Source organism: Pan paniscus, chromosome 1, assembly GCF_029289425.2.
Source record: "Pan paniscus chromosome 1, NHGRI_mPanPan1-v2.0_pri, whole genome shotgun sequence".
NCBI lineage: Eukaryota > Metazoa > Chordata > Mammalia > Primates > Hominidae > Pan > Pan paniscus.
Window position 1 is genome coordinate 114,551,240 of NC_073249.2, and position 27,979 is coordinate 114,579,218.

Below are 27,979 nucleotides of genomic sequence, written 5' to 3' on the forward strand. Positions count from 1 at the left end.
CTGATGATTTCATATACTTATTGGCCATCTGTATGCCTTCTTTTGAGAAATGTCTATTCAGGTCCTTTGCTCATTTTAAAATAGGGTTGTTTATTTATTTTTTAAATTTATTCTCTCTTTCTTTCTTTCTTTCTTTTTTTGTTATTCAGTTTTATGAGTTCCTTATATATTTTAAATGTTAACCTCTTATCAGATACATAATTTGAAAATATTTTCTCCCATTCCTTAGACTGCCTTTTTTCTCTGTTGTTTCCTTTGCTGTGCAGAAGCTTTTTAGTTTGATGCAGTCCCATTTGTCTATTTTTGCTTCTGTTGCTTGTGCTTTTTGTGTCATATCAAAAAAAAAATCATTTCCCAGACCAATATCAAGAAAATGTTCCCCTATATTTTCTTCTAGGAGTTTTATGGTTTTAGCTTTTAAGCTTAGATCTTTAATCCTTTTTGAGTTGATTTTTGTATATAGTGTGAGACATGGATCCAATTTCATCCTTCTGCATTTGTATATCCAGTTTTTCCAACACTATTTATCAAGGAGATGATCCTTTTCCAATTGTGTGTTATTGGCATCCTTGTTGAAGATCAGTTGACTATAGATGCATGGATTTGTTTCTGGGAGCTCTATTCTGTTCCTTTGCTCTATATATTGTTTTTATGCAAGTACCATACTGTTTTCATTACTATAGTGTGTGTGTGTGTGTGTGTGTGTGTGTGTGTGTGTGTGTATCTATGTTGCCCAGGCTAGAGTGCAGTGGCTATTCACAGGTGCAATCATAGCACGCTGCAGCCTCAAACTCCTAGGCTGAAGCATCCTCCTGCCTCAGACTCCACTCCCAGGTAGCTGGGACTACCCTGTATCTGGCTATAATACATTTCAAAATTGGGAAGTGTGATTAATCCAGCTTTGTTCCTGCTCAAGATTGCTTTGGACATTCTAGATCTTTTGTCATCCCATGTGAATTTTAGGATTCTATTGTCTATTTCTGTAAAGAATACCATTGGGATTTTGATAGGGATGGCATTAAATCTGTAGATCACTTTGGGTAGTATGAACATTTTACCAATATTTTTTCAATCTATGGACATGCGATGTCTTTTTCATTTATCTATAATGTTATTTAATTTCCTTCAATGTTTTATAATTTTAGTGTACAAGTCTTTTTGGCTAAGTTTATTCCTCAATATTTTATTCTTTTTGTTGCTAGTGGGAATGGGATTGTTTCCTTAATTTTCTTTCTGACTAGTTTGCTGTTTGTGTCTAGAAATGTGACTAGGGCTGGGCATGGTGGCTCATGCCTGTAATTCCAGTGCTTTCGGAGGCTGAAGCAGGAGGATTGCTTGAGGCCAGGAGTTTGAGACTAGCCTGGGCAACATAGCAAGACCCTGTCTCTACAAAAAGATAAAATTAGTGGGGCTGGTGGCATGTGCCTGTAGTCCCAGATTATCAGTAGGCTGAGGCAGGACGATTGCTTGAGTCCAGAAGTTTAAGACTACAGTGAGCTATGATAACACCACTGCACTGCAGCCTGGGTGACAGAGCAAGGCTCTGTCTCAAAATTTTTTTATGTGATTATTATTATTATTTTTTGACACAGGTCTTGTTCTGTCATCCAGGTTGGAGTGTAGTAGCACAATCACGACTCACTGCAGCCTTGACCTCTTGGGTTCAAACTATTCTCCCACATCAGCCTCCCAAATAGTTGGAACCACAGGCATGCACCACCATTTAAATTAGCCTGGCTAATTTAATTTTTTTTTTTTTGAGATGGAGTTTTCACTCTTGTTGCCCAGGCTGGAGTGCAATGCACAACCTCAACTCACTGCAACCTCTGCCTCCCAGGTTCAAGCAATTCTCCCGCCTCAGACTCCCAAGTAGCTGGGATTACAGGCATGCACCACCGTACCAGGTTAATCTTTTGTATTTAGTAGAGATGGGGTTTCACCATGTTGGCCAGGCTGGTCTCGAACTCCTGACCTCAAGTGATCTGCCGGCCTCTGCCTCCCAAGGTGCTGGGATTACAGATGTGAGCCACCATGCCCGACTAATTTAAAAAAATTTTTGTAGATATGGGGGTCTCCTTATGTTGCCCAGGCTGGTCTTGAATCCTGGACTCAAGCAATTCTCTTGACCTGGCCTCCCAAAGTGCTAGGCTTATGGGCATGAGCCACCACACCTGGCCTGATTAATTTTTTTATGTTGATTTTTATACCCTGCAAATTTACTGAATTCATTTATTAGTTCTAACAGTTTTTTCATTGAGTCTTTTGTGTTTTCTATGTACATGATCACACCATCTGCAAAGAAGGATAAGTTTACTTCTTTTTTGTTTGGATGGCTTTTTCTTGTCTCATTGCTCTGGCTAGGACTTCTAGTACTATGTTGAAAAGAAGGTGAAAGTGGGCATCCTTGCCTTGTACCAGATCTTAGAAGGAAAGCTTGTAGTTTTTCCCCATTGGTTATGATATTAGCTGTGGACTTTTCATAATGGCCTTTATTATTTTAGGGTAATTTTCTTCTGTACCTCTTTTGTTGAGAGTCATGAATAGATATTGTACTTTGCCAAACGTTTTTTTCTGCATCTATTGAGATAATCACATTTTTTCTTTAGCTAATATGTTGTATCACATTGATTGATTTTCATACGTTGAACCATACTTGCATTCCAGGGATAATAAAACAAATGAACAAATAAATAAGCAAATTGCACTTGCTCAGGGTGTATAATTTTTTTTTTTTTTTTTTTGAGACGAAGTTTTGCTCTTGTTGCCCAGGCTGGAGTGCAGTGGTGCGATCTCGGCTCACTGCAACCTTTGCCTCCCAGGTTCAAGCAATTCTCCTGCCTCAGCCTCCTGAGTAGCTCGGATTACAGGCACCTGCCAACATGCCCAGCTAATTTTTGTATTTTTAGTAGAGATGGGGTTTCTCCATGTTGGTCAGGCTGATCTTGATCTCCCGACCTCAGGTGATCCATTCACCTCGGCCTCCCAAAATGCTGGGATTACACGTGTGAGCCACCATGCCTGGCCTATGGTGTATAATTTTTATAATGTGCTGTTGAATTAGTTTTGCTAGTATTTCATTGAGGGTTTTCACATCTAAGTTAATCAGGGATATTGGCCTGAGGTTTTCTTTTCTCGGAGTATCTTTGTCTGGTTTTGGTATCAGGGTAATTTTGGCCTTGCCGAATAACTTCTGAAGTGTTCCCTTTTCTTCTATTTTTCAGAAGAGTTTAAGAAAGATTAGGTGTTCATTCTTTTTAAAATGCTTGGTAGAATTCACCTATGAAGCCATCTGGTTCTGGGCTTTCTTTTTTGGGAGATTTTTTGAGTACTGATTCAGTTGCCTTATTTGTTATTGGTCTGTTCAGGCTTTCTATTTTTTGCTTCAGTTTTGGTAGGTTGTATGTTTCTAGAAATTTATCCATTTCTTCTAGGTGATCCTGTTTGTTCCTGTTTGTTGGCATGTAATTGTTCATAATAGTCCTTTATACATCTTTTTGTTTCTGTGGTATCGGTTTTACTGTCTTCTCTTTTTTTTTTTTTTTTTTTGAGACAGAGTCTTACTCTGTCACCCAGGCTGAGTGCAGTGGTGTGATATTGGCTGGCTGCAACTTCCACCTCCCAAGTTCACGTGATTCTCCTGCCTCAGCCTCCCAAGTAACTGGCATTATAAGTGCCTGCCACCACGCCTGGCTAATTTTTGTATTTTTAGTAGAGCTAGGATTTCATCATGTTGGCAAGGCTGGTCTTGAACTCCTGACCTCAGACCTCAAGTGATCTGCCCATCTTGGCCTCCCAAAGTGCTGGGATTACAGGCATGAGCCACTGTGCCCAACCATAGGTCTTTTCTTTATGGTTAGCTTGGAGTTGTAACTTATTTTTAGTTGATAACAACTTAACTTCAGCTGGGTGCAGTGGCTCACGCCTGTAATCCCAGCACTTTGGGAGGCTGAGGCAGGCGGATCACGAGGTCAGGAGATTGAGACCATCCTGGCTAACACCGTGAAACCCTGTCTCTACTAAAAAAATACAGAAAATTAGTCTGGCATGGTAGCAGGTGCCTGTAGTCCCAGCTACTTGGGAGGCTGAGGCAGGAGAATGGCGTGAACTCAGGAGGCGGAGCTTGCAGTGAGCAGAGATGCGACACTGCACTCCAGCCTGGGAGACAGAGTGAGACTCCGTCTCAAAAATAAAACAACAACAACAAAAAAACTTAACTTCAATTGCTTACAAAAACACTAGACTTTTACTCTCCATCCCTGCACCCCTGCACACTTTGTGATCTTGTTGGCTGCTGGCTTGTTTTTATACTGTATATCCATTAGAAAAAAAATTTTTTTTAAAATGGAGTCTCACTCTGTCTCCCAGGCTGGAGTGCAGTGGTGTGATCTTGGCTCACTGCAACTTCTGTCTCCCGGGTTCCAGCGATTCTCCTGCCTCAGCCTCCCAAGTAGCTGGGATTACAGGTGCCTGCCACCACAACCGGCTAATTTTTGTATTCTTAGTAGAGACGGGGTTTCACCATGTTGGCCAGGCTGGTCTCAAACTCCTGACCTCAGGTGATCAGCCCGTCTCGGCCTCTCAAAATGCTGAGATTACAGGCATGAGCCCCCACGCCCGGCCCCTGCAAATTTTTGTCTTATGTTTTATTTAATCTTATTTGTAGTTTTATGTTTATTTATTTATTTATTTTGAGACAGAGTTTCACTCTTGTCACCCAGGCTGGAGTGCAATGGTGCAATTTCAGCTCACTGCAACCTCTACCTCCTTGGTTCAAGCGATTCTCCTGCCTCAGCCTCCTGAGTAGCTGGGATTACAGGCATGTACCACTACGCCCAGCTAATTTTTGTATTTTTAGTAGAGACAAGGTTTCACCATGTTGGTCTGGCTGGTCTCAAACTCCTAACCTGAGGGGATCCGCCCACCTTGGCCTCCCAACGTACTGGGATACAGGTATCAGCCACTGCGCCCAGCCCTTTAGTTTTATTTTTATAGACAGAATCTTGCTCTGTTGCCCAAGCTAGAGTGCTGTGGTGTGATCATGCCTCACTGCAACTTCAAACACCTCTGCTCAAGCAAGCCTCCTGCCTCAGCCTCCCTGGTATCTGGGACTACAGGAGTGTGTCACCACACCTGGCTAATTTTTAAATTTTTTTTGTGGAGATGAGGTTTTGCCATGTTGCCCAGGCTGGTCTCAAACTCCTAGGTTTAAGTGATCCTTCCACCTCAGCCTTCCAAAGTGCTGGGGTTACAGGTGTGAGCCACCATGCCCAGCCTCTCCTTCATTTTTAAAGGAAAATTTTTCTAGGAATAGTATTCTTAAATGGCATTTTTTTTTCTTTCAGTACTTGGGTTATATCACCCTATTTTCTCCTGGTCAGCAAGTTTTCTTCTGAGAAATCTTCCAATAGTCCCATGGAGTCTCCTTTATATGTGATCAGTTACTTTTCTCTTACTGCTTTCAAAATTCTCTTTGTCCTTAACTTTTGGTAATTTGATTATAATATGCCTTGATGTAGTCTTCTTTGGGTTGATTCTGTTTGGGGGCTATTTGGTATCATGAATCTGGATGTCTATATCTCTCTCAAGATTTGGGAAGTTTTTAGCCTTTATTATGTTTTTTTAATAAGCTTTCTGCCCTCTCTCCTACTTTTTCTTTTTTATTTTCTCTCTCTCTCTCTGAGACAGCATCTTGCTTTGTTGCCCAGGCTGGAGTGCAGTGGTGCAATCACAGCTCATTGCAGCCTTGACCTCCTGGGTGCAAGTGATCCTCCTAACTCAGCCTCCTGAGTTGTGGAGACCACAGGCATGCACCATCACACCCAGCTAATTTTTACATTTTTTGTACAGACCAGGTCTCACTATGTTGCCCAGGCTGGTCTTGAACTCCTGGGCTCAAGTGATCCTCCTGCCTTGGCCTCCCAATGTGCTAGGGTTACAGGCATGAGCTACAGTGCTCAGCCACTCTTCTGTTTTTGGAACTCCCAAATACATATATTGATTTCAGTGATGGTATTCCATAAATCCCATAGGCTTTCTTTACTGTTTTCCATTCTTTTTTCTCTTTTGTCTGCTGACTGGATAATTTCAAATGATGTGTCTTCAGGTTCACAGATTTTTTTTTTAATTATTTTGCTTGATCAAGTCTGCTGTTGAAATTCTCTATTGTATTTTCAATTTCATTCATTGTATTCTTCAACTCCATAATTTGTTTGGTTATTTTAAAATGATTTCTCTTTCTTGAACTTTTAATCTGTTCTTGTATTGCTTTTCTGGTTTCACTGAATTCCCAGTGTCTTCTTGTAGCCACCAAGTTTCCTTAAACAATTATTTTGAATTATTCTTTAGGTAGTTCATAGATCTCTATTTCTTTGGGGTTAATTACTGAAAAATTATTGTGTTCCTTTGGCGGTGTAATATTTCCTTGATTTTTTATGTTTCTTTAGCCTTGTAGTGATGTCTGCATGTTTGAAGTAATAGCCACCTCTTCCAGACTGTATGGACTCATTTCAATAGGGAAAGACCATTTATAAGTGGGCATGAAGATGCTGTCTGAGTTGGGTGTGGTGGTTCTAGCTCTGGGAAGCCACAGCATCAGCTCCAACTCCATGGTGGGTACAGCAGCATACTCTCTATAAAGCTCCATCAGCTGAGATTAGCATGGCCAATGGCTCTGGAGGCCCTCAGCAGCCAAGGTTGTGGGTGTACCCAGCGGCAGAAAAAGTTGCTTGGGTACTCTAAATATGAAGACATGTATAGGGTAAATTATTATTGACTACCCCACCCAAATGCAACAGCAAAGGCTGCTGGCATTTTCCTGTTCTCTTATTCCTGCTTGGGGGGACTTCACAGCTGATGGGATCCCTTTTTGTGCCAGATCCACAGTGCAGGTGTGCTCATGTTGGTAGTGGTGCTGGTATTTGATGCTTGGGTGCACACAGAACAGTCATGGCTTTGTGATCTGGGGTATAGGTGTGCCCATGGCAGTGGTGGTGCCAGTGTCAGAAGTGTCCATCATACATGTAGCAGCCTTGGCTCTGGGGTCTAGAGCATACATGCAATTGTGAGATGGTGAGTTGGTAATCTTGGCCACTGGGGACACAGCAGCATCTTCTCCAGGGGGACACAGCAGCATGGACCCTGGAAAGCTCTGTCAGTTGAGATCATCACTGGTTGAAACTGCAGGGGTCCTCAGTGGTAAAAGTGGTCAATGTTTGCATTGGTGGCAAAGGATGCTGGGGTCCTCCTGCTCTCCTTTTCTCCCACAGGTGGAGGTTGTGGGTTGTGTCCAGGAGATGCCTCTTGGTGCAAAGCTGTGCTTGGACTGGGGGATGGGGTGGAGTAGGTAAGATACTTTCTGTATTTTTTAATATGGCTCTCTTGGTTTGTGTGGTCCTCTGGGTTGCTGCAAGTTTTTCATTGTACTCTGCAGCTCTCCCAGAGCTATTTTGGTTGGTATGTAGTTGTTTATTAGTTGTTTTTCTCAGTGGGGGATGGGCATTACCTTCTCATCCACCATCTTGGTGATGTCATTTGGACTTCTATTTGCTTAACTGATTTTATATCTTTCTTCTTTTTTAATATAGGCATTTAGTGTTATAAATTTCTCTTTAAGTACTCAATCTGTGTCCCATAAATATTGATATGTTACATCTTCCTTTTCATTCAGTTCAAATTATTTTCTAATTTCTCCTTTAATTTCCTTTGACCCATGGGTTATTTGGAAGTGTGTTATTTTCCAAATATTTAGGGATATCCCAGAGACCTGCATTTTATTTACTCTAATTGAATTCCATTGTGGCCAGAGAACATAATTTGCATGATTTAGATCTTTTAAAATGTATTGAGACTTTTCAGTAGCCAAAAATATTGTCTATCATTGTAAATGTTCTGTGTGTGCATTAAAAAATAATATGTATTCTGTTGCATTTGGGTGGGGTAGTCAATAATAATTTACCCTATACATGTCTTTATATTTAGAGTGGATTTCTTGTGGGCAGCATATTTTTGGGTGTTTGTCTTTAAAATACAATCGGACAATCTCTGCCTTTAATTGAGTTGTTTAGGCTATTTAAATTGTAAGCGATTATTCATATAGTTAGTTTAAATCAATAATGTTATTTTTGTGCCATCTGTTCTTTGTTCTTCTTTCCTTCTTATAATTTTTATGATTCTATTTTTATCTTCTTTGTTGCCTTATTAGTTTTGTTTTGCCTTTTTTCATGGTTGCTTTATGGCTCATTGTGTACGTCTTTAACTTATTGTGGTCTAGCTTCATGTGATATTATGCCAATGCATTTACAGAATAAGAATCTTACTACAGTATATTTCCATTTCTCTTCCCTCAGCGTTTGTGCTATCATTGTCATACATTTTATTTCTACATATGTGAAAAACCCCACAATACACTGTGATAACTCTTTAGAGAGATATAAATATTTAAAGAAAAGTTATTGTTCTTTAAATCTCTTTAAAATGGGTAAGTCTTTCATATTTACCCATATGCCTACCATTTTTTGATGCTCATCATTCCTTTGTATAGATGCAGATTTGTCATTAGTTTTATTTTGCCTGAACTACTTCCTTTAGTATTTCTTGTACTACTGTTCTGCTGATGAGGAATTCTTTCATCATGTGCATGTTTGAGAAATATCTTTATTTTGCTTTTTGTGTGCATGGGCAAATCTCACTTTAATTGCAAATGATTTTATTTACAGCACACCCAATAATGAACCAACAGGAGAGATGATGACTCTCACACATCAAAGAAAGCAATCTGTATTAGTTCATTCTTGTATTGCTGTACAGAAGTACCTGAGACTGGGTAATTTATAATGAAAAGAGGTTTAACTGTCTCATGGTTCTGTTGGCTGTACAGGAAGCATGATGCTAGCATCTGCTCCCTTTCTGGGGAGGCCTCAGGAAACTTAACAATTGTGGTGGAAAGTGAAGGGGTAGCAGGCACATCACATGGCCAAAGCAGGAGCAAGAGAGAGAGCTGGGTGTGTGTGGGGGGATTGCTACACACTTTTAAACAACCAGATCTCTCAAGAACTTACTCATTATCATGAGAACAGCAACAAGGGTGCTAAACTATTCATGAAGGATCCATGCTCATGATCCAATCACCTCCCACCAGACTCCACCTCCAACATTGGAGATCACAATTCGACATGAGATTTGGGTGGGGATACAGATTGAAACCATAACACGATCCTCATTTTTCTGAACGGTGTTTCACATTTTAAAAAGTGACTATCGCCATTGTTTTTGAAAGGTATTTTCACTGGGTTTAGAATTCTAGGTTGACAGTTTTTTTCCTCAGTAGTCTACCACTAACTGCTCCACTGTCTTCAGGATTGTGTCATTACTAATGAGAAATCTCATGTTCTTTTATGTTTGTTCATCTGTATGTAATAGCTTTTTTTCCTCTGGTTGTTTTAAAAGTGTTCTCTTGGCCAGGCATGGTGGCTTACGCCTGTAATCCCAGCCCTTTGGGAGGCAGAGGCAGGCAGATCACGAGGTCAGGAGATTGAGACCATCCTGGCTAACGCGGTGAAACCCCGTCTCCACTAAAAATACAAAAAAAAATCAGTCAGATTTGGTGGCTCACACCTGTAGTCCCAGCTACTTGGGAGGCTGAGGCAGGAGAATCGCTTGAACCCGGGAGGCGGAGGTTGCAGTGAGTCGAGATTGTGCCACCACACTCCAGCCTGGGCGACAGAGTGAAAATCCATCTCAAAAAATAAAAATAAAAAAGCATTCTCTTTATCATAGGTTTTAGGCTTTTTGATTATGATGTTTCTTTTTCTTTTTCTTTCTTTTTTTTTTTTTTTTTTGAGACAGAGTCTCTCTCTGTCACCCAGGCCAGAGTGCAGTGGCCCTATCTTGGCTCACTGCAAGCTCTGCCTCCTGGGTTCCTGCCATTCTCCTGCCTCAGCCTCCCGAGTAGCTGGGACTACAACTGCCTGCCACCACGCCCGGCTAATTTTTTTTTTTTTTTTGTATTTTTAGTAGAGACGGGGTTTCACTGTGTTAGCCAGGATAATCTCGATCTCCTGACCTCATGATCCACCCGCCTCGGCCTCCCAAAGTGCTGGGATTACAGGCATGAGCCACTATGCCCAGCCGATTATGATGTTTCTTGTTGCAGTTTCCTTCATGTTTCTTATGCTTATATTTATTGGCTTTTTTTGTATCTGTGAATTTATTATTTTCATCAAATTTGGAAAATCTTGGCTATTGTTTGTTCAAATATTTTTCTTTGGGGATGCCGATTAAACTTACATTAGGTCACCTGAATGTGACCCAAAGCTCACTGATGCTTTGTTCATTAAAAAAAAATTTCTTATGTTCTGTGTTTTATTGTGGATTGCTTTTATTAATATTTCTTCATATTTAATAATCATTTCTTCCACAATGTGTAATCTGTTGCTAATCTCATCCATTTTTTTTTAAATCTCAGATACTGGGATTTTCATCTCTAGAAGTTTGATTTTAGTTTTTCTGCATCTTTCATGTCTCTAGTTACCAAACTCAATCTTTTCCCTATCTCCTTGAATATACAGTACAGTTATAATAGCTATTTTAATATAATTGTCGGCTATTTCTGTCATTGTGCTATTTTGACCAGCCTGCCTTCCCTCTCTCCCTCCCTCCCTCTTTTCCTTCCTTCCTTCCTTTCCTCTCCCTCCCTCCTTCCCTCCCTCTCTCCTGTCCCTCCCGCCCTCCCTTCCTCTTTCTTTTCCTTCCTTCCTTTTTCTTTCTTTCTCTCTTTTTTCTTTCTTTTTTCCCTTCCTTCCTTCCTCCCTCCGTTTTTCTTTCTTTCTTTCTTTTTCTTCCTTTCTTTCTTTCCTCTCCCTCTCCCTTTCTCCCTCCTTCCCTCTCTCTTTCTCTCTCCCCTTCCCTCCCCTTCCTCCCTCCCTCCCTCTTTCTTTCTCTTTCTCTCCTTTTTTTTTTAGTATTGCTTTGTTGCCCAGGCTAGAGTGCAGTGGCATGATCACAACTCATGGCAGCATCAATCTCCCAAGCTCAAGTGATCCTCCCACCTCAGCCTCCTGAGTAGCTGGGACTCCTGGCACACACCACCACACCCAGCTAAATTTTGTATTTTTTGTAGAGACAAGGTTTCTCCATGTTGCCCACCCTGAAGTAATTTTCAAGGATTGAGTTTTCTTCTAATTATTTGCCATATTTTTCTACTTCTTTGTAATTTTTTATTGGATGCCAGACATTGTGATTTTTACCTTTTGACTGCTGGACATTTTTGTTTTCCTATACATATTCTTGAGCTTTATTCTGAGACATAGTTATTTAGAAACAGTTTTATCCTTTTGAGTCTTTTTTTTTTTCATTGGTTGGGGGTTGGTGGGAACAGAGCATCATTTATTCTAGGGCTTATTTTGGCCCACTATAGAGACAAAACTCTGAAGACTCTATGAATGTGCTGCAAATTATGAGATTTTTCATTTTTTGCTAATGAGAACAGAAACTACTCCCAGTCCCATGAGATCTCTGAGTAGTTTCTTCTAATCCTTTTGGGTGGTTCTCTCATTGGCCTTGGGTAGTTTCCTCATACATTTGCTGATTAGCACTTAGTTGAAGACTCCAGGGGAGGCCTCTCACATCCTCTGGTGATCTCTCTCATTGAAGCTGTCTTACATCCAATACTCTTCCCTCCCAAGACTCCCAGCTTTACCTCCTCAACTTAAGGAGATCATGAGGCCATGCCTGGAATTCTCCTTCCTGTTGGGGGGCAATTATAAGACTCACTTTGTTTCCTATCTGTGTCCTTTGTTGTCTGATCATCAATGTCTTTAATATATTTGGCTTAATGTTTAGTTTTTTTTTAGGTGTGAGAATAAATCCAGTTCCTGTTACTCTATTTTGAAGTCAGAAGTAGAATTCTTGAAAATAAAAAACCATATATCTATCTTTTGACTTCATACTCCTTGATAACATCTTCATATGTATGCTGCATTTATAATTATGTACACTGCATCACTGACCAGTTTCCTTGGCAAGAGATAAATTTTGTTTTGGCTAGGAATTAATAAGAAATTAATTGCCCACTTATAATTTTACACAGCTGAGAACTAGATGAATTTTCTATAGATGTGTTCTGGCTCCACATATTCCAAACTTGTTTCTCCTTCGCTTCCCACTTTACTTTTAGTGCCAGATACTGCAGGGTATATTCCTAGAATACAACCTTTGGCACTGCTGCTTCATGTCATTATGTCAGGTCAGGCAGCACATGGATTGATGGGAGTATTCCTAGAAGCTATTCCTATTGGCGTGGCTAGCATAAACTCATGGAAGTGACGGCAAACCACAGAAATCTCTCAAAAAACCGAGATAGGGGTTCAAAATGGCTAACTAGAGACATTAGACACTCACTCTTTAAAGAAGGAATCAATAATTGTGAATAGATAATCATACCTCCAACAGAACATCTAGGAGAGAACACTGGAGTTCAACAGAGAAGTTATGGGAAATACCTGAGGCACAGATGGAGCAGGAAGTGAGTGGTCAACTCAGCCAAGGTTGGCGGTGAGAATCCCTCTGCTATACACATCCCTGCTGCAGACTGCTGCAGTCCTAACCATGAGAGAGCTCCTCTACCCACACAAACTCTGAGACTAGTGTGGGTGGTGGTCTGGAGGCCCTGTCAGGGCATCGCACCAGACAGGGGACTCATGCAGGGTCACATGCTTCCCCAAGACATACGTGGCTGCAGCACAGCACCATTGTGAAAGCACAGCCACCACTGGACTGCATCCTGCCCTGGTAACCACACCCTCCTATGTCCACATTTCAGAATCCCCCACTGATGTCCCTTAGTGTCCACTCAGAGGGTTACAGTGGCACAGCACTGGCTGGACCCAAATGTGCACAGGGTCCCCAGTACCCTGGCCCACATGAACTACTACTCCTCAGGGAAAGGATGGTGCCACACACCAAGGAGGAAGCCCCTGGGACACAGTCACAGTAAGCCAGAGCAGACACTTTCCAGACCCTGAGAGAAGCGACCTTGCCCCCAGCAGTGGCACAGACTCTATTCTGGGGCTCATAATCGGAAAGTGGAATTCCTTCCACCCATCCCACCGCCTCCCCTTCCTCCCCCACACCCACACAAATGCAGCAGTTGCTGCCACCAGGAGCCCAAGTGGGTGAGCCTGAGAGCTGACTGTCTGGGGCCTGGGCAGTGACCCTACCCCCACTGGTGGAGCAGCCTCAGTGCTTAGGCTCATGCATAGAGAGCAGACGCCTTTCCCCCATTTGTACACCGTAGCAGCATGATTTATTATTTATTTATTTATTTAGAGACGAGTCTCACTCTGTCACCCAGGCTGGAGTGCAGTGGCGTGATCTTGACTCACTGCAACGTCTGCCTCCTGGGCTCAAGTGATCTCACACCTCAGCCTGCCAAGTAGCTGGGACTACAGGCGTGCACCATCACACCTGGCTAATTTTTATATTTTCAGCAAAAATGGGCTTTCACCATATTGGCCAGCCTGGTCTCAAACTCCCGTCCTCAGGTGATCCACCCGCCTCAGCCTCCCAAAGTGCTGGAATTACAAGGGTGAGCCACCACACCCCGCTGAGAGTGGCATGATATATTTAAAGTGCTGAAGGAAAAAACTTTTACCCTAGAAAATTATATCTGGTGAAAATATCCTTCAAACATGAAGGAGAAATAAAGACTTTCCCAGAAAAACAAAAGCTGAGGAACTTCATCAACACCAGACCTGTCCTACAAGAAATGCTAAAAAGAGTTCTTCGATCTGAAAGAAAAGGTCATTGAGCAATCAAAAATTATCCGAAGGTACAAAACTCACTGGTAATAGGAAGTACACAGAAAAACACAGAATATCATAACACTGTAATTGTGGTGTGTAAACTACTCATATCTTGGGTAGAATGACTAAAAGATGAGCTACTCAGAAATAATAATCACAACAATTTTTGAAGACATAGTACAAGAAGATATAAATAGGCCGGGTACGGTGACTCACACCTGTAATCCCAGCACTTTGGGAGGCCAAGATAGGTAGATCACCTGAGGTTGGGAGTTCGAGACCAGCCTGGCTAACACGGTGAAACCCCATCTCTACTAAAAATACAAAAATTAGCCAGGCATGGTGGCATGTGCCTGTAATCCCAGCTACTCGGGAAGCCGAGGCAGGAGAATAGCTTGAACCTGGGAGACGGAGGTTGTAGTGAGCCGAGATCACACACTGCACTCTAGCCTGGGTGACAGAGCTCCGTCTCCAAAAAAAAAAAGGAAAGAAATCTGATTTACAATAGCTAAAAAACAAACAAACAAACAACAAAAAACCTAGGAATAAACTTAACTAGGTAGGTGAAAGATCTCTACAAGGTATACTACATAAAACTGATGAACAAAATTCAAGACGACACAAACAAATGGAAAGGCATTCCATGCTCATGGACTAGTATAATTAGTATTATTAAAATGACCATACTGCTTGCAGCAATCTACAGATTCAACACAATCCCCATCAAAATACCAATGTCATTTTCCGCAGAATAGAAAAAAAATACTAAAATTTGTATGGAACCAAAAAAGAGCCAGAATAGCCAATGTAATCCTGAGCAAAAACAATAAAGTGGAAATATCACACTATCTTCAGATGTGTCTTCAGAGTCACTTCTTGACTCACTTCAAAATGGATTACATGGCTTTAGTAACCAAATCAGGATGGTATTGGTATAAAAGCAGACACATAGACCAATGGAACAGAATTGAAAACTCAGAAATAAATCCACATATTTACAGCCAACTCATCTTCAACAAATCACCAAGGACATACAAAGGGGAAAGAACACCCTCTTCAATAAATGGTGCTGGGAAAAGTGAATAACCATATGCACAAGAATGCAACTGGATTCCTATCTTTCACTATATACAGAAGACAACTCAAGATGGATTAAGAATTTTAATGAAAGATGGAAAACTATAAAACTACTAGAAGAAAACATAAGAAAAACTCTTCAGGGCATTGGTCTAGGCAAAGATTTTATGGCCAAGACCTCAAAAGCACAGGCAACAAAACAAAAAATAGACAAATAGGACTGTATTAAATGGAAAAACTTCTATGTAGCAGAAGAAACAATCAACAGAGTAAAGAGGCAGCCTCTTGAATGGGAGAAAATATTTGCTAACTACTCATGCAACAGGTGACTAATTCCAGAATATACAAGGAACTCAAACAACTAAACAGTAAATAATAATAATAATAATCCCATTAAAATGGGAAACCGGCATGAATAGACATTTCTCAAAAGAAGACTGACAAATGGCCAATGGATACATGAAAAAATGCTCAGTGTCATGAATCATTAGGAAGTGCAAAACAAAACCAAAATGAGATATCGTCTTACCCCAGTTAGAATGGCTATTATAAAGAAGAAAAAAATAACAGAGGCTGATGAGGGCGCAGAGAACAGGGAACTCTTATACACTGATGGTGGGAATGTAAATTAGTACAACCACTATGGAAAACAATATGGAGATTTATTAAAACCTAAAAATAGAACTACCATAATCCAGGAATCCTATTACTGGGTATCTAGCTAAAGGAAAATAAATAGTATATCAAAGGGATGCCTGCGTTCAGATGTGTATTACAGCACGACTCATGATAGCAAAGATATAAACCTAAGTGTCCATCAACGGATGAATGAATAGAGAAAACTTGGTATAGATACAAAATGGAATATTATTGGTCATAAAAAAGAATGAAATCAACTCATTTGCAGCCATAAGGATGGTGCTGGAAGTCACTATGATAAATGAAATTAGCCAGGCACAGAAAGACAAATGCTGCATGTTCTTACTCATATGTGGGAGCTAAAAAACTTGACCTCATGGCTGTAGAGAATAGAATGATAGATACCAGAGTCTGGGAAGGGTGGTTGGTGGGAGGGGAATGAAGAGAAGTTGATTAATGGGTACAAACATACAGTTAGATAGAAGAAATAAGTTCTAATGTTTGGTAGCAGAATAGGGTGACTATACTTGGCAACAATACTTTGTATGTTTCAAAGTAACTAGAAGAGAGGACTTGAAATGATACCAACACATAGAAATGATAAATACTCAAGGTGATGGGTACCCCAAATATCCTGACTTGACCATTATACATACTACGTGTATAACAAGCTTGACCATTATACATACTACGTATATGATCATATATACCCCATAAATATGTAAAGTATTATGTATCGAGAAGAAAAGGAGAAAATTAAGTACAAGTATTAAATAAAGTAGTGCTTCATTCAACTTACTTTTAGTTGAATTCCAAAAATGCTTATGGCTACCACTCCAAGGCCATCCAACATGTGGGAAAGTGTGATATAGGAGAAAGAGTGAAAGGGGACAGCAGTGTTAACCGATTGCAGTTAACATTTAATCTTATTTTGCAAATTTTACAACCACATTGCTTGGGCTCTTTAGGGTTTGGAAGGGGCCATGCCAGTGATGGGCCTCGAAGCTTAAACCTCATTACCTTCTTGGTAAATGTGCCTGTGCTCATGATGCTCCTCAATTCAGGCTTCCAGTGGCCCACCAAATAAGGGCCCAAATTCTTTGCCTGGGCAGACCATGCCCTTTCCTGTCGAGTTCCTGCTTACTTCTCCTGATCTAGACTTCCATCCCAGGCTTCTCACCAGAAACACGGTGCCTGCTGGCAACTTGGTGCACTGTATATGCTATCCTCATTCCTTGGAATGCCCTTCATTCTCTTCTTCACCTGGGAGCATCTACCTCTCCTTCAAGACCAAGACAAGTGTCCCTTCCTCTGTGAGACCTTTCCTGACTCCACTGGGGGTTAACTGTGCAGCCACAGCTTGTTGCTCTATTTATTATAATCCACATAACACTGCGTTTCATGTTTGTCTCTCCCACCAGCACCTAAAATCCCTAAAGGCCTGTAACTTATTTCTCTATCCTAGTGCCTATCACAGTGCCTGGCACCTAGTAGGAACTGTGGCATGGATATTTCAATGAAGAAAATCTCTTTGTTTTCCTCCCAGAGTGCTGGCTCTTGCTTGCTTACTTGGCTTATTATGGGTTTTGTATTTTACAGCATCGACAGTATAAAAAGAGCAAGACATTTCTGAAGCATAATTAAATGGATGAATGCATAAATAGATAGAATCCTCCTGGCCCCTTTTTAACAGTTATGAGCATCTACTATATGTCAGCCACTGTTCTAGGAGCTACATAATACTAATAGCTATCACTTTTTGAAGGCTTATGTCAATGACCAGTTTTAAGTCTTAAATTTGCTCATTTAAGGCTCACAACAATGCTGTGAGGTGGTTTCTGTTCTCTGTTTTTTTTACGCAGTCTAGGCTTCGTTCCGCTTTTCAGGCAGGGTAAGCTGCTGTGCTCCGAACTTAGACACCAGGGAGGCGGCTGAGCACGGGGACGAGAGGAGAGCGCATCCTCGTTTACGCCGGCGTCTGAAGTGGGCCCCTTCCTGGCCACTGACCCTGTCCTTCCCTCAGAGAGGTGGCGCGCGGCCAGACCTCGGTCGTGAGAGATTCACAGCATGTGAAACACCAGGGGGCGCAAGTAAGTCAGCTTTCCGAAGAAGGGCGGGGCTGCCAGCCCGGAGTAGCCCGTCGGGCACGTTGCAGCCGGGCCTTGGCGTCAGAACCACATGGCTTCCAATCTAGACAAGCAACTTCTATCGCCGCCCCTTCACCCACAGCGCCGCTCCACAAAGGGAGCAGCAAACCCATGGAGTTCTTACTATGTGCTAGGCACATGCCTGCTTTATCTCACGGAATTCTCACAAAACCCTGAGAGGGAGGTTCCCATCTTTATTTTACTGATGCTGAGATGGAGGGTGGCGGAGGTTCACTCACTCGTCCAAGGTTGCGCACGGACCGACAAAGCTCCTGTTCTGAACTGCTTTTCTTGCTCAGACTCCTTGCTGTAGTGTACCCAGAACCCTATCAATGCAAACCGATCTCCTCCCTTTTATTTAAAGCAGGTGCTTCTTAAGTCTCTAGACCCGCGGGTTTCCAGCTCTCCTGAATCTTAAGGGCCCCATCCCTCATTTGGAACACTTGTAATATCCTGCCCTGCACAACCCTGAGAGTCACCTCTTTGAGACATGTTTCTCCACCAGAGTGTAAATGCCAGCCCTTAGCATGATGCTTGCTTGACACAGAGTCAGTACTTAATAACTATATGCTGAATAGATGAAGGGCAAGCACAGCGAGTGTGTGGTGTGTGTCCCCTTCTCAAGCTGGGTGAGGTCTGCACGGAGCCAGAAGCAATAAAACCGGTTGAGTATGTGAATGAGGATTGGTTGGTGTAACATTTCTATTTTGTTCTACCTCCTATATGTTTGTATCCAGCTGGGCCTGCAAACTCTCAAAAGGCAAGGATGAGGAGTGTGTGTGTGTGTGTGTGTGTGTGTGTTGGGTGGGTTGTTGGGGGAAAGTGAGGCGGCACAGGGCAGGGAGCAGAGCTTTCCCATGGTGAGAATAAGGCCCACATAGAGAATGAAGGAGTGAGAGATGCCAAGATCTGAGTAGAGGGGAAGGAAAACGAGCCCTGAATAGGAGCCTTGTGTGTGGCCCTGTGGCTCTGACTCACCAAGACTCAGGAGAAGGAAAACACACTAGGGATGAAGAAGGGGCCTGTGTGCTTTGGTCGCCACCCCTAAACTACCCCACCACCCCGAATCCCTTTGGATCAGGGTCTTCCTGAGGACACCCTGTCTGCTCAGAGGCACAAACCATCCTAGAAGGCTTTGATTTGGGTTGGGTGGGCTGAGGGAGCGGGGGAGTGGGAGGGTGGGCACTCGAGAGAAGGGAAATGGATAAGTCCTTTGAAAACGCAAAAGCCCCTTCCCAGCAGAGCTGTTATGTTTGAGTTCAGGTGCGGAAGGCGTCGGAGGAGGAGGAGGAGGTGTCTCCCCTCAAGCATTCAGTTGTTCCCTCCTCCACAGGCAGGTGTGGCAAGTCAGACTCCCGAGCAGGGAGGGGCTAGATGCTCAGGACTTTGGTGGCATCTTGTCCATGCCTGACCTGAGGAGCAAGACATGCCTGATGAGTGCTTCCCAGAGCTGGTTCTAGACAGATGGAGGCACGGCCTGGCAAGAGAAGCCCCACCATCCTCCCCCCTCCTACCCTTGCTCCAGCCGTCAAACCTGTTCAGAGACATGAGGACAGGATTTTTGTGGCAACAAGTGTGGCAGGCAGACAGCCCTAGGCAGAGGGCAGGGCCTGGAATATGGGGCAGCCCAGGTGAACAAGATCAAAGCCAGACATGGTAGAGCAGGTGAGAGGGAAGGAGTGCCCCAGGGAGCAGCCAGGGCTGGGCTAGGAACTGCTGGTTTCAGGTCAGCTCGGGGAGGAGCAGTTGGCTGAGGCAGAATGAGGGAGCCAGACTTTCTGTACAGGCCAGGCCTTGCTGTGAACTAAACATGTACAATTGGGCCTGTCCCCTGGCCTTTCTAGGGCTCATTTTCCTCATCTTGATTATGAGGGTCTCCTCCATGATGAGCTCTAGCTCTAACATCTGATGACTCCACGTGTGTAGGGAAATCATCCTTTTCCTTTCTCTGCACCAAAACCCAATTCCTTCAGTATCTTGTTTCTAGCTGAAGGTCTCAAAGAAAGCTAGCTGATCAGTGGACTTATACTTGGGTATTTGACTGACAAAAAGTCAATATTCCAAACTCCCCAAATGTATTATTACTGTTTTGATACTATAGTGTGGCCAGCAGAAAGAGAGTGGACTTGAAAGCCAAATGGGGTTTCAACGATTGGAATCCCAGCTGACACTGAATCTCAGCTCTGCTGTAGGACCTTGGGCAATTTACTGTGTCTCAGCAGGAGTTAATGATCACATCTGTCAAGTAGGGATTATCTGCCTCTTTTAGTAGTTGTTGATTAAATGAAGTAACGTGTAAAATACCTGATTGAGAGCTTGGCACTATATAAATACTCAGAAAATGTGTCCTGCCTTCTTTAGAGGACTTCATCATGACCAAAGGAACAGAGTAGACTGAGATGGAGATTACGATGGAGACGGCTTACTTGGAAGTGCCCTTGGGATCCGCACCTAGGGCATGGAAGCAGGATGGGAGCAGGATTGGGCAGAGGGAGAAGTTGATCTGCAATATAGTCTCAATAAAGGTCTCAGGCAACTCTAAAGGGGGTTTTGAAGCTGAGATGAACCTTCGGAGTTCTCCTAATTTGGGACAAGAGGGTTAGTATAAACTCTACATCAATCAGTCTTTGTATTTTTTTTTTTTTTTTTTTTGATACAGAGTTTTGCTCTGTCACCCAGACTGGAGTGCAGTGGCACAATCTTGGCTCACTGCAACCTCCACCTCCTGGGTTCATGCGATTCCCCTGCTTCAGCCTCCCAAGTAGCTGGGATTATAGGTCTGTGCCACGATGCCTGGCTTTTTTTTTTTTTTGTTAGTAGAGATGTGGTTTCACCATGTTGACCAGGCTGGTCTCGAACTCCTGACCTCAAGTGATCCACCTGCCTCAGTCTCCCAAAGTGCTGGGATTACAGGTGTGAGCCACCATGCCCAGTCTTTGTATTAATATATGAGCTGTCCATGGAAGGAGCTGTGACTTTGGTCAAGCTGATTTTCTTTCAGTGAAGGTAATTCCTATAAGGGGTTATATCTTGAGGGCCACTTACTGTCAGCATTCCCTGCACCTAGGGAATTAAATTTCACTCCTGAAAGGGAACCCATGTGGCACATCCTAGTGTCTAACACATTGAGTTAATGAGCAGGATTCTTGTCAGGTTAAACAGGTGACTCCCCAAAGATAAGGCCAATCTTGTTTTAACACTCCCCCCAGTAATTTCTCAGAACCAACAACTTCACAGTGGTGTGGACAGAGCCACATGTTGTATGCTCCTTGTGCTCCTCCAGTCTAACAGTGAAACAAACGCTGCCACTATTGGGAGAAGCTGCTGTCACATCCTTCGGAAGAAATAAGTCCCCTGCAAGTGTCCCAGAGGGACTCATTTGATTCTGTTCAAAGCTTAGTTTGCATTTCCCGCATTTGCTTATAGAGATTTAGAGGGTGTGAAAAAGGGAAATGGGTAGGAGAGGACATTGATGGGTAATATGGTATTTTGGCAACCAGGTCCTTTTTCAAACTGCCTTTTGCATGTTCCTAGATCTTCCCTACAAATTATTGGACAATGTATTGCAGAATGCTGTGGCCTGGGAGCTCCTTCTTAGGTTAGCCCCAACCCTTGAAGAAAGCACTCACTGGTGTCTGTCAGTCTCCCTGAAACAGAACTCACCTCTTGGGGACGTCTTGTGCCTCCGTCTCTGACCTTATCCTAGAATCAAGACAAGCCAATTAAAACAAAAAGCAAACACAGGGACATGTTACAGAACGCCAAGTAAATAATGCCCTGGAGAGAGGAGAAAAGACATTCATTCCCTTTCTAGTTAATGTTTTCCTGCCCACAAAGAGCTCTGTTACCTCTGAGCTACCAGAGTGCTTTTACCAGAACCATCTTCAATAACTGTGTATGGTTTTTTTTCCTTAGGCAGAGCCTTGCTCTGTCGCCCAGGCTGGAGTGCAGTGGCGCTATCTCGGCTCACTGCAAGCTCCGCCTCCCGAGTTCACACCATTCTCCTGCCTCAGCCTCCCGAGTAGCTGGGACTACAGGCGCCCGCTACCACACCCGGCTAATTTTTTGTATTTTTTAGTAGAGATGAGGTTTCACTGTGTTAGCCAGGATGGTCTCAATCTCCTGACCTCGTGATCCACCCGCCTCGGCCTCCCAAAGTGCTGGGATTACAGGCAAGAGCCACCGCGCCTGGCCCTCCCTGTGGTTTTTAAAAGCTCGCCTGCATTATTCTATCAAACTGTTGCCTCTGGACTCACTATATATCATTTTGTTAATGTTTTGTTTCCCCAACTAGATTGTGAGTACCCTAAGGGCAGGGAACAGGATTAAACTTGTGTCTTCCCTAATAAGCACCTTGCTTTCTGGTTCATCTTAGATACTTAAAAAACATGTTGTTTGAGGGGAATTAATGATGTTTTATTTTTGTTCCATTTATCTGACCTGATGAAGGTCTCCTGGCATTGGTTAGGTCTGATGATCCATTTCTGGGGTGGCTGTGGAGCAGCATGGTGTCCCGCATGCATTTTCTAAACTTGCTCTATCTGAAGAATCACCAAGGCATTTATCTAGAGCTCCACCTTAGCCTACTGAAATCAGAATCGCCAGGGGAGGAGCCTGGGAATCTGCTCTTCCCCAGAGACTCTCATTTGGGAAATACTGGTAGTGAAAGAACAAAGCACTAAGGTTTAAATCCTGGCTGTCATATGCTAAGGGCCCTTGCACAGATCTCTGGCCCTCAACTACCTCATCACTACACTGGGGATAATAATACCTCACAGCACCCGTGTGAGGATTAATAAGGTAATATGTATGTGAAATCATTAGCATGGTGCTTGGTACTCAAGTAGGCACTCTTGACTCTGAATATCACTGACATTCTGCCAAACCAGTTTCAGGAGCTTAAGACATTTCCTTAGGTCAGAGGCAAATAGCAAGTTGTTGTGAAAGAACAGGTAAGGGCTATGAAGGACTGTTTCTCAAAACACTAGCTGCATCAGCTAGTCTGAGGATCCAATCTCCAGAAATCTTTATTTTAGCAGGCTTCCCAGGTTATACTTACGCACAGTAAAGTTTGAGAACCACTACTCCAGTCTCCTTTCCCCTCCTTTATTTTTACTAATGAATTGGCCACTGATACACAAATGGTGGGTGGACAGGCTCTCATTTCTCAACTAGTTTTATAGAAATTAAATTAAAAATTATTCCTGTGGAACAATGCTCATTGCCCACTTCTGATTCATTAGGAAAACACATCCTATTTTGAAGCCAGTGTTTTGAAAGACAGTTGAAGTTCCATTTCAAGGACTAAGCATCAGAAGCACTCCTTATGAATTCACACACACACACATACACACACACACACAAATTGACAAGGCAGCACTGCTGACAGGCTATTAAGGGAAACCGGATATGCTAGTATTTGTTGAAATGATCATTAATTTGCTTAAATGCTGAAAACTTCAGATATGTAAACATCCACACTATTTGAACATTTTTTATACATCAAAGGATTTTCAAGTGCTTCTGTCTGGCTTGCATTTGCTAACATTGCAGCAGCAACAGCGCTGGAGTAGTTGAAAAGGGATGCATTAATCATTTGTAAAATGAGAGAGCAGAACAAGATTATGCTTTCTTAAGCAGAAATACATGAGCCATGGATGGCTTCAGGGTCTTTGGATCCTATGAAGCCATCAAACAAATTTTGCATATAGGCATATTCATTTTTCTAGGGATAAACTCCATGGCTTTTCTAAGATTCTCAAAAAGGTCCAGAACCACCAAAAGGTTTAAAAAATCACAGACTGGATTATTGTAAAGGCTTTTTCCAGCTCTAAGACTCTAAAGAAAATCAATGTCTTAGTTCCTTATGGAGTCTAACCTGGATGGGTCATTGACTTCATTTGTTTTGTCAAAGCCACAGTCAAGTGCTCCCTCTACACCACCCCCTCTTCCCAACAAAACATGCCCAAATTGTGCCATTTTTCACTTTGTACAAACAAGACTATTTTCCCCCCAAACAGCAAGATTTAACTTGTTTTAATGTAGTCTGCTATAAAAATGAAGACTTCTGCATGGTATATTTGGCTTTACAAACGTTAATGCCTAGTTAATGCTTGTGTTATATGGTACACATCATTACAATCTGTTGGCCAGTAACAGCTTTTGCAACATGGGTTAATACTAAAATTGTGAATCATGGAACTTTTACTTAGCACACACACACACAATCTACAGCAAACTTAAATACTAATCTATAATACCTAACTGGGTTATTGGATCCATTGCAAGATTGTGCTTATTTATCTCAGAAGGTAGGCAACTAGCAAAAATACACATTTCTTTCGCATATCCCCACCCCCATATTACACTGTAAAAGAAATACATTATTCAGTGCACTTCCTAAGAAATAAACTTCCTTATAGTATCTCTCTCTATATATATCTATCCCAAAACAAAGGAAGAGCACAATGCAACTTTCAAGATTACCATTTAAAGCAAAAGAGACAATAACTCTCTGGCACTGTAGCCTCCTCTCCAGTTTAGAAAGTTTAGCTATTTTATCAACACTATTCGTTTTGGCTCTGCATAGGAATAAAGTTCAATGCATGATTGCCTTGGACAGTTTAAGATACCCCCTACATCATTTTGATAGACACCTTGGGGCATTAGTAGCATTTTTATTTTTCATGTATTTGCCTTTATCAAACTATAAGCTGTGGAGTTGCCAATATACTCCATTGTGATTTATACACTGATTTCCATCACCTGCCTTTTTACTATCAACTCTTATTAGATTAAAAGGAAATAGACTTAAATTATAGCAGGAGGTCAGGGCTGCTGGATAGATGTTGGCTCAGAGAATGTATGTGAAGACACCAAGGCCTCTCCTGTATGGACACAAAATCATATAACCACTGTGTCTGAGCTGGGTTGTGGATAGTCTTATTTGGCAGAGGGGGATAGCCATTATATTCTATGAACCTTGCCAGCTGTACTGGCCTACACAGTTGGAAAGTTTGGAGGCTTTTGTCCGCATAGACTTGCTATGATGAAAATGACAGAAGTTTCTAGAATGAAAGAGGTTGCAACTTGGCAGCTTGCAAGCTAAATCCAGCTGCAGAAGTGTTTGTTTAACCAGCACCATTTAAACATTTTAAAATCAGTTCTTGATATTTAAAAATGAGAATGTTTCTCATGAAAATTTGGATTTCAAAAAATGTGAAGAACTGGTAATCCTGGTTTAGCATTCTTGCACCACAGCAAGCAGATGGAGCTGAACAGATGCCCTTTTTAAATGTGGCTTGGGCACTTTAGTTTGCCACAGCTCCCACTGCTCCCAGCTGTTTTACATCGCTTGTGTGAGAGGCCTGTTTCACTCATTTATATGACCAGTTGAGTTTTGTGACACTGGGGTTAGTTTAGCTCTGCCTATTTATTTTTTTAATAGAGATGGGGTCTCACTATGTTGATGAGGCTGGTCTTGAACACCTGGTCTCAAGAGATCCTCCCATCTCAGCCTCCCAAAGTGATAAGATTACAGGCATGAGCCACTGTGCCTGGCCAGCTCTGCCTTTTTATGATACTGAAGATCTAGGCTTCCTTTGGAATTTCCTCACCTTCCTGTGGACAAAATTCCTCCTTTGATTGCGTCCCAGCCACATCTAGTTGCTTCGGTAGGTAATCTTAATGTGCAGTTCTACTTGTCCTTTATGCTATATTGCAAACTCCAAAGATATAATCACACTAATATTTATGTGCTTAAGTGTGTGTATGTTAAACATGTAAAGGGGTAATGTATCTATACAGATATATGTATACTTCCCATTTAAGCAAAAGTTAATTTGGTTTTACAGATACAGATACCAGGTTCTGGCAGCTTGGAGAATAAGTGTAACAATTTGGTAAAACTTGTATAATTCTGACCTATAATATTACAGAGTGAATTTCAAGTTATTGCTTTTTGATTACAGAATAAAAAATTCATTCTCTTGCAAAACTTTTATAGAGAATGAGTAACCATTTCCTATTCAAGTAACAGCAATCAGAATCAGAAGTTCCTTACACAACAGTAGATGCTTGAGACATTTTTTGAATGGAGATGTGATTTCATTCTGTTCAAGAACTTATGCAGGAAACTGGGAGTGACTTAATTTTTCAAAAGTACAAGAAAATCAGCACCCCAACTGCTTAGTGCTCAGGAGGGTTTCTCAAGGGCTCTATAAAGCTCAGCTTGTGGTGAGTTCACACCCACCTTTAGAAGGATTCCCATTCTACTTATGCAGCCTTGTTTCAGAACACAAAGCTTGTATTAAAACATTAAAAGAGGATTAAAAGCAGTGTTGGTTTTTAACATTCAGAATTCGCAGAGGATCTCATTTTCTGTAATTAAATGATCTATTTTGTGTTTTTTGCTGCAGAATCACATTCATATGGCAGTCATATTTCAGGCACTTTTAAAACATGTTCATCTGGAATAAAAATCTGCATGAACCACTTCTGCATAATTCAAAATGAGTGTTGAGTGATTCTAGTTCTCAAATAGATAGCAAATCACCACCTGGTGATTCGCTTTCTTCATCACAACATGACGGTGACTGCTGAGCTTGAGACATCTTTGAGGTGCCTTTCTGGCTTCAGTAAAAAGATGTGAGCCATAAAAATCCAAACTACTCAGTTTCTACTTAAAAAAATACAAAATGGTGAAATATACTAAATGTATTATACAGATGGTTTCAGCTACTATCAAAATAAATAACATAATCTGACTCAGAAGTCTGACTGAGCTTTTGGACGAAATCTGATGGAATGTCAAACGTGGAGACTCCCTCCTAGGGACTAGCTGCTGGTAGGCAAAAGTAACTCAACATCCTTACCATTTGCTACAACACTATTGGAAGAGCAGCTGCTGGCAAGGTCTTCTGCAGTGGTCAAAGAGGCTGCCTGGGAATGAGTTTTGGTCAATGGAGTGGTAGCAGATGGAGAAGGGGTGAGGCCAGGTTTCTTGGGTGGGATGGGTGGAGGGTTTCCTCTCTCAGCTCTGGGGATGGTTGGGGACTTGATTCCTGGAGACAGGGGGCTCAGGGGACTGGACACTTTCCCTGGAGTAGGTGAATGGCTTGTGTCACCTCTTGGATTGGCAGTGTTGGCCAGATTTCGATAGTCTGTGCCAAAGGGAGAGCTGTTGGGAGAGACTGGCTTGATTGGCCCTTGTTGGCTAGTGAATCTGGAGAGCACCTGAGTGACTGTGTTTCGGGCCAGCTGCTTGGCAGCAGAGTTGTCTATGAGGGTGGGGGATAAATCCCTGGATGGAGGGCTCTGTAGGCCACTGGCTTGTTGGTCCTGATCTGCTTGGGACTGAAATTTGTGGCGAGCTGCATGGAACCGTTGGTTGATCCCTACTTGGTAGGATGACTGGTAGCCAGGGCTGCTAGCTGATGACCCCAATAAACGCTTAGTGAGTACCGGCGAAGAGCAAGGAGAGGATGTTAGAGAGGAGGAGGCAGTGCTGCTGGGAGACAGTGAGCTCCCACTGGAAGGGAGGGGACTGGGCATTGGGACTGGAGTCTCAATCCCCACAGGACACCCACCATTCTCCACTGGTTTCTCTTGGGCCAATGCCGCAGATTTTTCCCGTGGAGGCACTTGGTTTTCTACATTGTTGCCTGCAGTCAGCTCCCTGGTAGTTTGTATCTCTGGGTCACAATGGCCATTGGTTTTTGCATATGAGTAAGCAGGAGTGGCAGGACCAGGCAGCCCGGTGTTTGTCATCTTGGCTATGTTGCTCCCATGGGTTCTTTCTGCTGGAAAACTCTCTGTTTGGCAAAACACAGACATTAGCATGACAGGCTCAGTTGCTGTGCCTTTGGACACGGTTACTGGTTTCTTCAATTGCTCATTAGGGCTACTGTGCTGGTGGGAAGCCTCTAGGTCCTTCACTATCTTCTTTAAACTTTCCATTTCTTCTTTCAGGGTTTTGGTCCGGTTCTCTTCTCGGTTCAGTTTTGCTCTCAGTTGTTCCCTTTCGATGTCAAACTCTGATAACTGCTTCTCTACCTGGGCCTCAGTCTGCAAGCCTCTCTTTCTCTCAGCTGCCAACTCTTCTTCCAGTTTACTCACCCGGCTCTTCTCCTTCTCCAATTTCAGGCTCAGCTCTCCTGCCTTCTGTCCTTCCTCGGCTGCCTTGTTGGTGGCTTTCTTGCACTCAAGCACTAGCATGGATGAGAGCTGCTTGTGGCGGGAGCGCTCCTCTTCCAGCTGACTAGAGAGCTTCTTCTGTTCTTTTTCAAACTTTTTCACTTGGGATTTTTCAAATTCCAA

At 42.5% G+C, this 27,979-nt stretch overlaps 1 protein-coding gene across 4 annotated transcripts in view; it reads right to left on the reverse strand.

Moving 5' to 3' along the window:
• Nucleotides 1-23,683: 23,683 nt before the first annotated feature.
• Nucleotides 23,684-27,979, reverse strand: part of CTTNBP2NL (CTTNBP2 N-terminal like) — a 65,416-nt gene continuing 61,120 nt past the window's right edge. For all 4 annotated transcript variants that reach the window (XM_003810692.5, XM_063606399.1, XM_008963030.4 and 1 more), the window contains one exon: nucleotides 23,684-27,979. In XM_003810692.5, coding sequence (XP_003810740.1) covers nucleotides 26,498-27,979 — 1,482 coding nt within the window. In that variant the 3' untranslated portion in view covers nucleotides 23,684-26,497.